The sequence below is a fragment of the Macaca nemestrina genome, chromosome 17, assembly GCF_043159975.1.
Source record: "Macaca nemestrina isolate mMacNem1 chromosome 17, mMacNem.hap1, whole genome shotgun sequence".
NCBI classification, from domain to species: domain Eukaryota; kingdom Metazoa; phylum Chordata; class Mammalia; order Primates; family Cercopithecidae; genus Macaca; species Macaca nemestrina.
In genome coordinates, this window is record NC_092141.1 from 73,929,149 (window position 1) to 73,943,465 (window position 14,317).

At 42.3% G+C, this 14,317-nt stretch overlaps 1 protein-coding gene and 1 pseudogene across 1 annotated transcript; one reads left to right on the forward strand and one right to left on the reverse strand.

Annotated features, from left to right (window-relative positions):
• Window positions 1-135: 135 nt before the first annotated feature.
• On the reverse strand, window positions 136-14,079 carry LOC105469007 (importin subunit alpha-1-like). Its single transcript, XM_071083467.1, is given in 12 exon segments — window positions 136-481; window positions 2,304-2,453; window positions 4,185-4,219; window positions 4,222-4,366; window positions 4,617-4,850; window positions 5,223-5,486; window positions 5,586-5,680; window positions 5,936-6,210; window positions 7,349-7,437; window positions 10,628-10,765; window positions 10,915-11,012; window positions 11,115-14,079. Coding segments are annotated over 11 exon segments (1,605 nt in total). The 5' UTR covers window positions 10,990-11,012; window positions 11,115-14,079; the 3' UTR covers window positions 136-376.
• On the forward strand, window positions 908-1,843 carry LOC139359399 (U5 small nuclear ribonucleoprotein 200 kDa helicase pseudogene; annotated as a pseudogene).
• Window positions 14,080-14,317: the final 238 nt, after the last annotated feature.

Consider the following 14,317-nt stretch of genomic DNA (forward strand, 5'->3'; position numbering starts at 1 on the left):
TTTCTGGAAAATGTTATTCATTCTTCTGTAAAAACTGCAGCCAGGACTACTCTGGTTCATCACACCAGTTTGGATGGGTTACCTTTCACCAGCGACATTAAAGGCTCCAAATTAGAAAGCCACACACAGGCATGGTGAAGTAAAGAAAAGGGTGGACTTTAATGTTTATTTACAGGATGCTGCAAGATATGAAATTCCACATAGAAATAAGAAACCTAGTCAGAGGACAAGCTTCATACAGTATGTACAGTTGGAACTGTTCAAGTATAGTTTCAGTGTAAAAAGTGCTACAATAACAAACCACAATTTAAAAAGAGTTCTTAGTAGAGAAACAATAAGACAAAATACCAAACGCGGTACACAACAAATGTATGCCTCAGCTACGTGATCTAAAAGGTAAAGGTCCCAGGAGCCCATCCTGAACTTGGAAGGTGTAGCCTTCAGAGGTAGTTTCCAGCACAACGTTTTGATCTTCCTCTTCCTGGAAATATACTAAAAAATAAATATACAAAGAATATAATTATTCCAAGCAGCAGCCTATCTAGAAGTCTGTATTCAATCTCTAGGTCTTGATCTGCATATTATACCTTTAATCCTGTATGATATTCTAGTATTTGACATAGGGGAGGGAGGGTCTCTGAAACTTTGCCAATTCATGAGTGCCTGGGGAGTTGCGGGGACCGGGGATAAGGAATGCTACTACAGTAACAGAAACAGGCCGAGATTTTTTTCTTCCCCAACTGTCACTTTTCAATAGGAAAAGACTGTTATTAGGCCCAGAGCATGGCGGTGGGTTTGGCCTACTTCTCTATCACCTTCTACAATGACACCCACTAACTTACCCTCCAGATAGTCTAAGATGCCCAAGGCTGTCCACTTGAAACTAATCTGGTGACTTTTAAAATCTCACCTCAATGCCAAGACCAAGGTTCGAGGGCTTATTGAGATCATCTCCAATGCAGCAGGGTACGAGAACATTCCCATCCGGCACCATGAAGACAACTTCCTGAGGCAGTTGGCTCAGAAGGTCCCCCACAAGCTGAATAACCCTAAGTTCAATGATCCACACATCAAGGCCAACCTGCTCCTGCAGGCTCGCCCGTCCCACATGCAGCTGAGTGCTGAGTTGCAGTCAGATACGGAGGAAATCCTTAGTAAGGCAATCCGGCTTATCCAGGCCTGCGTGGATGTCCTCTCCTGCAATGGGTGGCTCAGCTCTGCTGTGGCAGCTATGCAACTGGCCCAGAGGGTCACTCAAGCCATGTGGTCCCAGGACTCACACCTGAAGCAGCTGCCACACTTCACCTCTGAGCATATCAAACGTTGCACAGACAAGGGAGTGGAGAGTGTTTTCGACATCCTGGAGACAGAGGATGAAGAATGGAACGCATTGCTTCAGCTGACTGACAACCAGATTACAGATGTGGCTCGCTTTTGTAACCGCTACCCTAATATCGAACTATCTTATGAGGTGGTAGATAAGGACAGCATCCGCAGTGGCAGGCCAGTGGTGGTGCTGGTGCAGCTGCAGCGAGAGGAGGAAGTCACAGGCCCTGTCACTGTGCCTCTCTTCCCGCAGAAACGTGAAGAGGGCTGGTGGGTGGTGACTGGAGATGCCACGTCCAGTAGCCTCATCTCCATCAAGAGGCTGACGCTGCAGCAGAAGGCCAAGGTGAAGTTGGACTTTGTGGCCCCAGCCACTGGTGTCCACAACTACACTCTGTATTTCATGAGTGACACTTACATGGGATGTGACCAGGAGTACAAATTCAGTGTGGATGTGACAGAAGCTGAGACGGACAGTGATTCAGACTGAGTCCTGAGGCATTTACTCTTGGGTAAAGGAGAGTTGAGCCTGAATTAGGAATGTGTACATTGTAGGGATCCTGGTGGTTATGGGGACCAGGTCTGTGGGCCCGACGTCTGGCCAGCCAGGGCTAGAGCTGTCCCCGCCCACCTCCACTTCCTTTTCCCTTGTTCACACTCTGGATCCAGTGACAGCAGGGGTCATGGGTCAAGCATAAATCATATATAGCATTTTCAGGCATGTTACTGGTAGTTCCTTTTGAGTCTGACATTCTAATAAAATAATTTGTAGAAACCAAAAAATAAAAAATAAAAAGATTTTATTACTATCAAGCCAAACATCTGAGGGGCAAATAAATACATTACATCCTATGTACACTGATAATTTTACTATATTTAGCAAAGATATGAGGCTCACTTTTAAAATTATGAGTGAAAAAAAGGGCTTGACTTTAGATGTTTCCAAGTTATTATTAATATTACCATCCATTACTCACCTCTACAGAGAAATACTTCTCAATTAAGCTTAACGAAGCCTTATACACAGACTCATTTTCATGGTTTTGCAGAGCTTCAATTTTGTCTAAGCCGCCACATTCTTCAATCATTATACTAAGTTTCTCAGTTTCACCTAGTTTCTCAGCAGCCTAAAAAAAAAATTCCAAGTTTACAGGTGTATACTCTGAATGTTTTAATGAAGAAAACATTGAAAATTTTGAATATTGATATGTCAGGCAGAAATAAGCACCTTAACAGTTCCTTCATCAAGCATGTCATAGTTTTATGTCCATTTTATATTTTGTTGAAACTCAATGTGATTGGATCTATACCTGCTTTTAGCACTACTTCAACTGGAGCCAAAGATCTTACAATCAATAGCTCTCAACCTTTTCTATGTATCAAAATCACATGGGCAACTTTTAAAACACACTACATTCCAGTTCAACTGGTCTGCTATGGGAAGAGGGGCTTATTGTTCTGTAAAAAATCCTTTATCATCACAAGGTGTAGTCAAGATGTCTAAGGGCAAAGATGGCGTATGGAGTGCTAAACTAAATGTCTGACCAGAATGTGTGTTGGTATTAAGGATTTATTGGGCATATGGAATGGTATGTAGGTTAGTTTTTCTTTAAATTTTCAACTTTTAAGAGACACATAAATATCTATAGATGAAATAGCAGATTTACTTGAAAATAACTTAGGGGATTAGATGAGGGGAAGAGGAAATACTGGCCACATATTGACAAATTATTTATACGCAGTGACAGATATGCCAGCATCCATTATTGTAGGCTCAATTTTTTTTTTTTTTTTTTTTTTTTTTTCCGGAGACAGAGTTTCACTCTTGTTGCCCAGGTTGGAGTGCAATGGCACAATCTTGGCTCACTGCAACTTCCGCCTCCCAGGTTCAAGCGATTCTCCTGCCTCAGCTCCTGAGCAGCTGGAATTACAGGTGCCCGCCACCACATCTGGCTCAGTTTTTGTATTTTTAGTAGAGACGGGGTCTCACTATGTTGGCCAGGCTGGTCCTGAACTCCTGACCTCATGATCCACCTGCCTCGGCCTCCCAAAGTGCTGGGATTACAGGCATGAGCCAGCATGCCCAGCCTATAGGCTCAACTTCTATATGTAAAAATCTCTAGAATCCAAAGTTGATGAGAAGGGCTTACCTACCACCAATCACTATGACAAAGTGCCATATGCTGGTATGCTTGGATCAATTAGGGGTGGAACCAGAAGAAAAATATAATTAAGTCATTCAGAATTTTTTTTTTTTTTTTTTTGAGACAGTTTCACTCTTTCGCCCAGACTGGGGTGAAGTGACGCAATCTTGGCTCACTGCAACCTCCGCCCCCCCGCCCAGGGTTTAAGCAATTCTCCTGCCTCAGCCTCCCGAGTAGCTGGAATTATAGGCACCCGCCACCACGCCTGGCTAATTTTTGTATCTTTAGTAGAGACAGGGTTTCGCCATGTTGACCAGGCTGGTCTCGAACTCCTGACCTCAGGTGATCCACCCTCCTCGGCCTCCCAAAATGCTGGGATTATAGGCATGAGCCACTGCACCAAGTCATTCAAATTTAATTTCACCAAAATTCAGTAGAAAATTGGGTCATTAAATCAACCAAGTGAACAGGTGTGATGAGTTCACATAAGCACCCGACTTTGATTCAGGTCCCATCATCCACTTGTCATCTCTTTTATATCTTTGATAATGCCTGCCACATTTTTAATCAAAGGTGTGGCCCACCTAAACAGGCTTTCTGAATCTTTGGCTTACTAGTGAGTAAACTTACAACAGCTGCCCTCCCCCAGGTCTAAATAGTAAACTGATTATTATCAAGTTCAAATTCAAACAAAGCCACCTTGATAGGACTTACCTGAAAGATATTTGAAATGGCATCCAGGATAACAGAATAATCTTGGTATCTTTTGCAGTTAAGAGGTTCATCAACGGTTCTATTATGCCACAGTGAACGAGGTACACAATCTGCTCAACTGTTCTACCACTAGTATAGTTGGTCATGGCCCATATAGCCTCCTTTTGTGTCTTAAAATCTGCCTATTCAACATAAGGAAATGGTTTGATTTCAGAACAGTTGCACAAATAAGATTCCAAGAGTACTTTTTCACAAAAACAATGACTGAAAGGACCAAGGTTCTATCCAACCTTAAGTGAAAGGGGTTCCTGGATATTTTTCAGCAAAGGACTCCAAGTAGAACCCAAGATTCTTGCACGTGAAGAAGCTTATCAAGCACAGTTTTCTATAAATACTAAAAAATGACTTGATTAAATCCTAAGACTTCATTACCTTAGAGAGAACACTGACAAGGAATGGGACTAATCCATGATTCACAACTTGCTGTATCTGGTCCTGACGGCCAGCTGTGATGTTTGACAATGTCCATGTAGCTTCCTTCTGAATGTTAGTTTTGGGGTTGGTGAGCAGGCTGGGAAAGACAGCGAGTGCTCCTGCATCAGTCACAACCTGAGTCTGTTCATCTGTACCAGTGACAATATTCCCTATGGCTCTTAAGGTAGGAGTCTGAAAAGGAAAAATTGTTGATGCTGGTTACCTTATTTTTTTCTCAGCACTTCAGAAATTCTGTACCCAGGCTGGAGTGCAATGGCATAATCTCGGCTTACTGCAGCCTCCGCCTCCCGGGTTCAAGCAATTCTCCTGCCTTGGGATTAAAGTGCATGCCACCACGTCCAGTTAATTTCTTTGTATTTTTAGTAGAGATGGGGTTTCACCATGTTGCCCAGGCTGGTCTCGAACTCCTGACCTCAGCTGATCCACCCGCCTCGGTCTCCCAAAGTGCTGGGATTATACGGGATTATACAGGCGTGAGCCACCGCGCCCAGCCTTGACCATGCTTCTTATAATTACGTCCTAATCTACAAGTAAATAACTTACCACAATTGGCAATTCAGAAGCTCCTAGAAGCTTCACAAGTTGGGGCACAATTCCTGTTTTCATGACCATGTCAATTCGTTCATTCGGACCGTCAGTAAGGTAGGAAATAGCCCAGCAGGTATCTGCTAATACTTCTGGATCATCATGATGCAGGAGCCGAACTAAGGTAGGAAGAATCTGCTCAACAGCATCTATCGGGGGTGCAGGATTCTTGTTGCGGCAAAGATTTGAAAGTGTCCAGGTAAGATTACGTAAGGAGCCACGCTAGGGGAAAAAAATAGGCAATGAGAGGTTCTGTCTTTTGAGAAGATGGGGGAAATTAGAATGAAGAAGTGAGTAACTTTATTCATGTTAGTAACTTACTGCTAAAGATGACATATCAGGAACCGCAAGCAGAGCCAACAGTGGGTCAACTGCACCATACTTAATAACCAAGTCTCGGAACACTGAGCCGTCACCTGAAAAATAAGGCAAGATTAATTTTATTATTTTGTCCAACACCATCAACGTTCAGTGACTGATGCACCAGCAAAAACTCCCAAGCGTACTTAGATGCCCCTCTGCTGCCTTTGTAAAGACGACACTTTCATTCCTAATAACAGCTTGAAAGCAAGCTCAAAACTTGACAAAGTCATTATTGCTTATAATAAGGCCTTTCTTCCAACTCATTACGCTTAGATACATTCAGTCAAAAGAACTTCAAGTCCAAGTACCTGCAATGTTTCCTAGAGCCCAGACGGCTTGTTCACTGATGTGAGCATGGGGAGATGCCAACAGAGAGATGAACGCTGGGATGGCACCTCCATCTACCACAGCCTTGGTCTGTTCTGATGTCCCAGAAGCAATGTTAGTGAGTGCCCAAGCAGACTCAAACTGAATGGGACTACAATCAGAATCAGTTCTGCCCAAGAAGGACACAAATTTTGGAATCAAACCAGCCCGGATTATGTTGTCTATGGAGGGTTGCTTTCCTCTAGAAAGTAGTTTCCTAAAGGGGAACAAAAAGAAAAAAGTTGAAAGTGATTAACAAAAGGAGCTTGTCTAAAAACCAATTTAAAATGCAATTCAAGAGTTTAGAACTTCAGACAACCTTTTAAGTAAATCACTAAATGCTGAGACATTCTGGAACCTGAGAGAAGCTGAACAGATTACTCGTATGGTACTATGTATGTGGTATAATTAACTATCATTTTTCCAAAAATTAATGTTGATTACCCTCCTCTGTAGCCCTGCAGAAATCTTCTACAGATCTTGTCACTTTTTAAAAAAACTTTTGACATTCTGACAGGGTTATACTCTCATTAGTAATTGAATTTGTTCTCCCTGATAGTTGTGGTTAAGCACTTTTTGTTTTTTTGAGGCAGGATCTCACTCCACCCAGGCTAGAGTGCAGTGCCACGATCACAGCTCACTGCAGCCTCGACCTCCTGGGCTCAAGTGATCCTCCCACCTCAGCCTCCTTAGTAGCTGGGCTACAAGTGTGTACCACCACACCTGGGTAATTTTTTTTCATTTTTCATAGAGACGGGGTCTCACCAGGTTGCCCAGGCTGGTCTCAAACTCCTGGGCTCAAGTAACCCACCCTTTGGCCTCCCAAAGTGCTGGGATTATAGGCAGGAGTCACCGCACCCAGCCTAGAACTTTTTAATCATTTACCATTGAAATTTGTTCTGTCAAGCTATAGAAATTATTAATCCTTTCTATTATATCATAACTGTGTATGACAGAAGGCAAAGGTCAAATTATACTTATCTCCTAAATGGATCTATCATTCTAAATGGATGTCTCAATCCCACTTACTATTTATTTCTTCCTTTCCCTGCCAGTGACTTGAAACATTACTTTGATAAAAACTTTATGGGCGGGTGCAATGGCACACACCTGTAATCCCAGCACTTCAGGATGCTGAGGTGAGAGGATTGCTTGAACCCAGGCATTTGGGACCAGCCTGAGCAAAACAGCAAAGCTCCCCTCTCAAAAAAATTAATAAATAAGAAACTATTTGGCTTATGGCTGGCTAACCTAATCTTTCCTTACACTATCTGTCTGTCTATTCCTGCCTACCCCCAAAAAAATCTAAAAACACTAATTTATTAGGTTACCCATGCTATCGCAGACAGACTTACCTGGCAGTTTGAGTAGCTTGGGGTTGATTTTCCACATTGTTGCTATTTACGCCTTTGACAATGTCATCAACAGACCAATTTACAGTGCCCTAGAAGAAAAATGAAATTTTGCACCTTATCATTAAGATTAAATACAAACAATAAAATCCACACTTACCACTGTGAAGGCAAGTGTAAACATTGTTGGGCTTACAGCCAGCTACTAAAAATTTAGCCCTACATTTAATTTTGCCTGTTAAATATTCATTATTTTATATGTAGAACAGTTTCCAAACTCAGTGTCAGGACTCACTGGAGTCTCAAGTTATGGAATATCCAAGTGTTTTGTTGCTAAAAAAGGCAACTTTGAACAATTTTAAAAATGAACTAGAGGCCGGGCGCGGTGGCTCACGCCTGTAATCCCAGCACTTTGGGAGGCCGAGGTGGGCGGATCACAAGGTCAGGAGATCGAGACCATGGTGAAACCCCGTCTCTACTAAAAATAGAAAAAATTAGCCGGGCGCAGTGGCGGGCGCCTGTAGTCCCAGCTACTCGGGAGGCTGAGGCAGGAGAATGGCGTGAACCCGGGAGTCGGAGCTTGCAGTGAGCCGAGATTGCGCCACTGCACTCCAGCCTGGGCGACAGAGCGAGACTCCGTCTCAAAAAAAAAAAAAAAAAAAAAAAAAAAAAAAAATGAACTAGAAAGCCAGGCACGGTGGCTCACATGAACCTATAATCCTAGCACTTTGGGAGTCTCAGGAGGGAGGATGGGTTGAGCTCAGGAGTTCGAGACCAGCCTGAGCAACATAATGAGACCTCCCCACCCTACAAAAAATTAAAAAAAAAAATTATCCAGGCACGGTAGTGTGCGCCTGTCACCATGCAAGACCTTGTCTCAAAAAAAAAAAAAAAAAAAAATCAGAGCAGACTGAAGATTATTCCTACATTAATCTCAATCACTTGCATTCAGATATACTTTGAGAGAGAAAGACACGAAGTTATAAGCAACATTCTGAGGATTTTCATATCTAATTTTATAATCTATGTATGCCCACGGTTGAGTGTTGTTGCAAATATAAATGTGTTATGTGTGTCCAGGCTCAGTGGCTCACGCCTGTAATCCCAGCACTTTGGGAGGCCGAGGCGGTAGATCACCTGAGGTCAGGCGTTCGACACCAGACTGGGAAACATGGTGAATCCCCATCTCTACTACAAATGCAAAAATTAGCCAGGCATGGTGGCGGGCCCCTGTAATCCCAGCTTCTCGGGAGAAGGTGGCAGGAGAATCGCTTGAATCCAGGAGGCGGAGGCTGCAGTGAGCTGAGACCACGTCACTGCACTCCAGCCTGGGCAGCAGAGCAAGACCCATCCCCTGCACCCTATAAAAAAAATGTTTTATGTTGTGAATCACAGTAGAAAGGAGGTTTGAGAACCAGTGCTACCCATAATTTAAAAAGACAGTACCCCTGTCTCTCCAGGAGCTTGATGCCTCACAGAGGAAATGTGACAAGCAAACAGCGTAAAACAAGTGGTAAATAGATGGGCTACACAGCATTTACTCCCCATTTTGGGTGCAGAACCAGGGCGCTAGAGAATCCTGGGAAAGGAGTGTCTTTCCTGCTAGGCTAAGGAGTGCTATAAGGAGAAGATGAGCTTTGAGCATTACTCACCTCTATTAGTGTTAGTATCCTAGAAATAGAACATAGGTAGTATTCAATTAAAAAAAAAAAAAGATAAATGTGGAGTGCTAAAGGGCTAAAGGAAGCATAATGTGGCTGTGCGCAGTGGTTCATACCTGTAATCCCAGCATTTTGGGAGGCCGAGGTGGGCAGATCACCTGAGGTCAGGAGCTTGACACCAGCCTGGCCAACATGGCGAAACCCCGTCTCTACTAAAAAAAAAAAGAAAATTAGTTGGGCATGGTGGTGCGTGCCTATAATCCCAGCTAATCGGGAGGTTGAGGCACGAGTATTACTTGAATCCAGGAGGCAGAGGTTACAGTGAGCCAAGATGGCACCATTGCGCTCCAGCCTCAATGACAGAGTGAGGCTTTGTCTCAAAAAAAAGAAAAAAAAAAAAAAAGGAAGCATATTGAGCATATTGTGAGAAAAAGAAGTAGGAAAGTGCCCAGTTATCTTTGAAAGATGAAAGATAAATTTGAAAATCTAAGATAGGTCTACTTTGTGGAAGGCCTTCATGGAGTATGGATGATGATGATGATGATGATATTATTATTATTATTATTATTATTATTTAGACAGAGTTTTGCGCTTGTTGCCCAGGCTGGAGTGCAGTGGTGCAATCTTGGCTCACTGCAACCTCCACCTCCCAGGTTCAAGCGATTCTCCTGTCTCAGCTTCCCAAGTAGCTGAGATTACAGGCGCCCACCACCAAGCCCAGCTAATTTTTTTGTATCTTTAGTAGAGACAGGGTTTCACCATGTTGGCCAGGCTGGTCTCGAACTCCTGACCTCAGATGATCCACCCACCTTGGCCTCCCAAAATGCTGGGATTACAGGTGTGAGCCACCGTGCCTGGCCAGAGTATGGATTTTTATTTTTAGAGACAGGGCACAGAAAGAAGGAAATGATAAATTAGGAGGCTACTGTAAATATTTCAGGAGGAAAGTCCTGAACAAAGCTGGTGACAAATAAAAAAAAAAAAAAAAATAGAGACTAACAAAAATAGCAGAAATAAACCAGAAATGGGCTGGACGTGGTGGCTCACACCTGTAATTTCAGCACTTCAGGAGGCCCAGGTGGGCGGATAACAAGGTCAGGAGTTCGAGACCAGCCTGGCCAACATGGTGAAACCCTGTCTCTACTAAAAATACAAAAATTAGCCAAGTGTGGTGGTGCATGCCTGTAATCCCAGCTACTTGGGAGGCTGAGGCAGGAGAGTTGCTTGAAACTAGGAGGTGGAGGCTACAGTGAGCCGAGATTGTGCCACTGCACTCCAGCCTGGGCAACAGAGCAAGACTCTATGTAGGAAAAAGAAAAAAGAAATAAACCAGAAACTGGTTGGCTCTGGACACACTGGTCAGGTCAAGATACCCAGCTAGCAGCTAGAAATGCAGGGAAGTCTGAAGGAAGGTCAGAGCTAAAGGAAGATCCTAAATCAGCTTCAGTGGATTATGGAAGGCAGGAAAGAAGACAATTACTAATTGCAAACAGAGAAAAAGATCTTCACAGATAGTTAAAACCATAAGACTAGAAATGTTAAGTTTACTTGAATTTCTAAGAAAAGTTCCTACTGATTTCCTGGATTTCATGTAACTCATACACTAAAATACATGTTTTACCTGGTTGTTGCGGTTTTCCTGCAGCGGAGAAGTAGCATCATCAGGAAATGAGCTTACGTTTCTCCTCTTCAGCATCTGGTCATCCTTCTTAGCTTTCCTCAGCTCCACATTGACCTCTATTCTGCGACGCCTCATTTCCTTGAGAAAAGATAACATGCTGTTTCACCTATCACATCAGTTTTTGTTGCTAAGTGAGGGTATTTTTAAAAAGATCCCTAAGTTTTCACCCCTTTCCAAATGTCCTCCCATTTAAACACCACCACAGGAAAGCAACAGAAGGTACTCACTGTACTGTCTTTTCCCTTGTTCTTGAATCTGTGAAGACGGGCAGCTGGTGTATTAGCATTCTCGTTGGTGGACATGGTTATGAGACAAAGGGAGAAAGCTAAAAGATGGGCGAGGAGAAAAGTATTTCCTTTATCGTTTTCCTTTGTCAATAATAGTACCAAATAAGAATTGAATTATCAAGCATCTACTGAATCCACACCTGTATACTAGAGGGGGGATCATCATGCTTTCAGCACTATGAAATAGCTTTACCCAAAGGGGAACTGTCCCCCTTCCCTCTGAAGCGCTGAGACTTCCTGGAGAGGGCTGTCCATCAGAAATAGAATGCAAGCTATATAAATAGAAATTTCCTAGTAGTCATTTTTTGTTTTGTTTTGTTTTGAGACAGAGTCTCACTCTGTCTCCCAGGCTGGAGTGCAGTGGCATGATCTCGGCTCACTGCAACCTCTGCCTCCCAGGTTCAAGTGATTCTCCTGCCTCAGCCTCCCAAGTAGCTGGGACTATAGGCGTGTGCCACCATATCCGGCTAAGTTTTGTATTTTTAGTAGAGATGGGAGTTCGCCATGTTGGCCAGGTGGGTCTCAAACTCCTGACCTCAGGTGATCCACCCACCTCGGCCTCCCAAAGTGCTGGGATTATAGGTATGAGCCACCACGCCCAGCCAAAAAAAATTCAAAATTAAAAAGAAAACAATAAATCATAATGAACTTAGACAAAAATACCTTCTTGGCATCTAATGAGATGATCAAAAGGTTTCCTTTCTTTGACTTTTTGCTTTTTGAGATAGCGTCTTGCTCTGTTGCCCAGACTGGAGTGCAGTGGTGCGATCTCAGCTCATTGCAACCTCTGCCTCCCAGGTTCAAGCGATTTTCCTGTCTCAGCATCCTAGTAGCTGGGACTACAGGCATGCACCACTGTGCCCCACTAATTTTTGTATTTTTAGTAGAGATGGGGTTTCACCATGTTGGCCAAGCTGGTCTTAAACTCCTGGGCTCAAGTGATCCACTCACCTTGGCCACCCAAAGTGCTGGGATTACAGGCATGAGCCACCAGCTCCAGCCTTTCTTTGACTTCTTAAAATAGTAGGGTATTAGTAATCTCCTGGAGATTGGTGTCTAAGGTGAAGCCAATTTAGCATGGTTTCTTATTCTTTAAATTTACTCCTGAATATATCTGCATACCAATGTTTTGAGATTTCTTATAGACATGCCTATTTGCTATTAATTATTATAATAAATATTAATAAAGGAGACAGGGCCATAATTTTCTATTTGTCTATTTCTATTTATCAAGTTTTCTAACAGCTTCACACTAAGAGAAACAATAATCTGTAAAATTTCCTCCTTTTTCTATTCTGGTAGAAAAATTTAGAAAGAACTATCTGGTTCCTGAAACTTAAGAAAAACCTTATGAACTCATCTGGTCCTGCCATCACCTTAATGACAGGTGCAGTGATAAACAACCAGAAATCCTTCTCCTGCCTGAGTGTGGCTTCTGCCCTACTAAGGACTGAGATCACTGTGGCGTCCTTCCCAACCCTTCCCCCACCCAAAGGGAGCTTGGTGGGCCCCTTTCTGTAGCGGTGGGGATGGAAGTGGGGCATGATCAGGTGGGGACTTCTATTCCACCATCTTGGTCCACTCCTTCTAGGTGGACCCCTTTCTTTGTGGATGTAGGAAACCTGAATACTATATTAGTGGACCCTGTGAAGGCTTTAAAATTCCAAGTTCTAGTAAAAGAGAATCAGAAACATTGGTTAGTATACCTCTTTTTTTTATTCTTGATATTGGTTATTTGTGCTGTATTATTTTTCCCCCCTTGATAATCTTATCAGAGGCTTGTAAAACATAATGGGATCTAAGGTATGTTTCTTTTCCATTTCATCACGTTTTCTCATCTTTAATATTTTCTTTCTTTAGGTTGGTTCCTTGAGATGTACCCCTAGCTAATTAATTTGCAGTTTTTCTTTTCTAACATAAGCATTAACGGCTAGCAACTTCTCCTAGGAAGTCTAATTGCATCTCACAAATTTCAATATATGTAGTACTTTCATGAACATCCAGATCAAAATGTTTTCTGGTTCTCATTATGATTTACATTTGAGCACTTATTTATTTAGAAGTATATTTCTTACATTTCAAGCATATAGCCCTTGCATTTCTTTAAAATTTTACAAATGTCTATATCCCTAAACAATACTGTAACATTGTATCATCACACACGCTTTTAAACTCTACACACATGTATGTAGTATATACATTTTTCGTTACGTGTTTTTAGTGATGGAACTGTTTTCTCTTTTTAAAAATTTTTATTTTATTTTAGATTCAAGGAGTCTATGTGCACTGGGGAGAACTGGGTTTCTAGTTACTCATTACCTGTATAGTAAACACTGTACGCAATAGGTAATTTTTCAACCCTTGTGCCTCTCCGACCCTCTCCAAATGTTTTCATTCTATTGTAAACTTTTGAGATTCAATCTCGACACTTGTTGCTCTAGTGTGTTTTTCACTGCTACGTAATAGTCCATTATGAAATAACACAATTTAAACGTGCCTGATTATGAGTACTTAGGAATTATTTCCAAATTTCACCATTATGAAATAATATTATAAGGAACACTCTGCTACAATGTCTTCTCATGTACACAGGGTAAAAGTTTCTCTACAGTATAAGGAGTCAAATTGCATTTTTAACTTTGTTTTTGTCAAACCATTCTCTAAAATGTTATAGCAACCATTGCACTAATTGCTCTGTTATCAGAAATGTATCATGACTATAATCCCAACACTTTGGTAGGCTGAGGCAGGCAGGTCGCTCGAGCCTAGAGTTCGAGAACAGCCTGGGCAACATAATGAGACCCTGTGTCTACAAAGAATACAAAAATTAGCTAGGCATAGTGGAATGCATTTGTAGTCTCAACTATTTGGGAGGCTGAGGTAAGAGGACAACCTTAGCCCAGGGAGGTCAGGGCTGCAGTGAGCTGTGATGGTACCACTGCACTCCAGCCTGGGTGACAGACAAAAAATTAGCCGGACATAGTGGTGGGCACCTATAATCCTAGCTACTTCGGAGGCTGAGGCAGGAGAATCATTTGAACTCAAGAGGTGGAGGTTGCAGTGAGCTGAGATTGTGCCACTGCACACCAGCCCGGGCAACAGTGCAAGACACTGTCTAAAAAAAAAAAAGAACTAATAATATTCATTCATGTTTTACAACTTATCTAAGAAGAAAATGAGGCCAAAAGTAAAGTCTTTAATATGGCCTCTTAAATACATTAGCTTTCATTATTAATATGCTAGTATTTCAAAAGGGAGTCCAATATTCCTCATTTACAAGGCTCAGAATTCACTTACCTGGTATGTCCTAAAGATTTCTGCCATATTGGTAGCATCACAACTG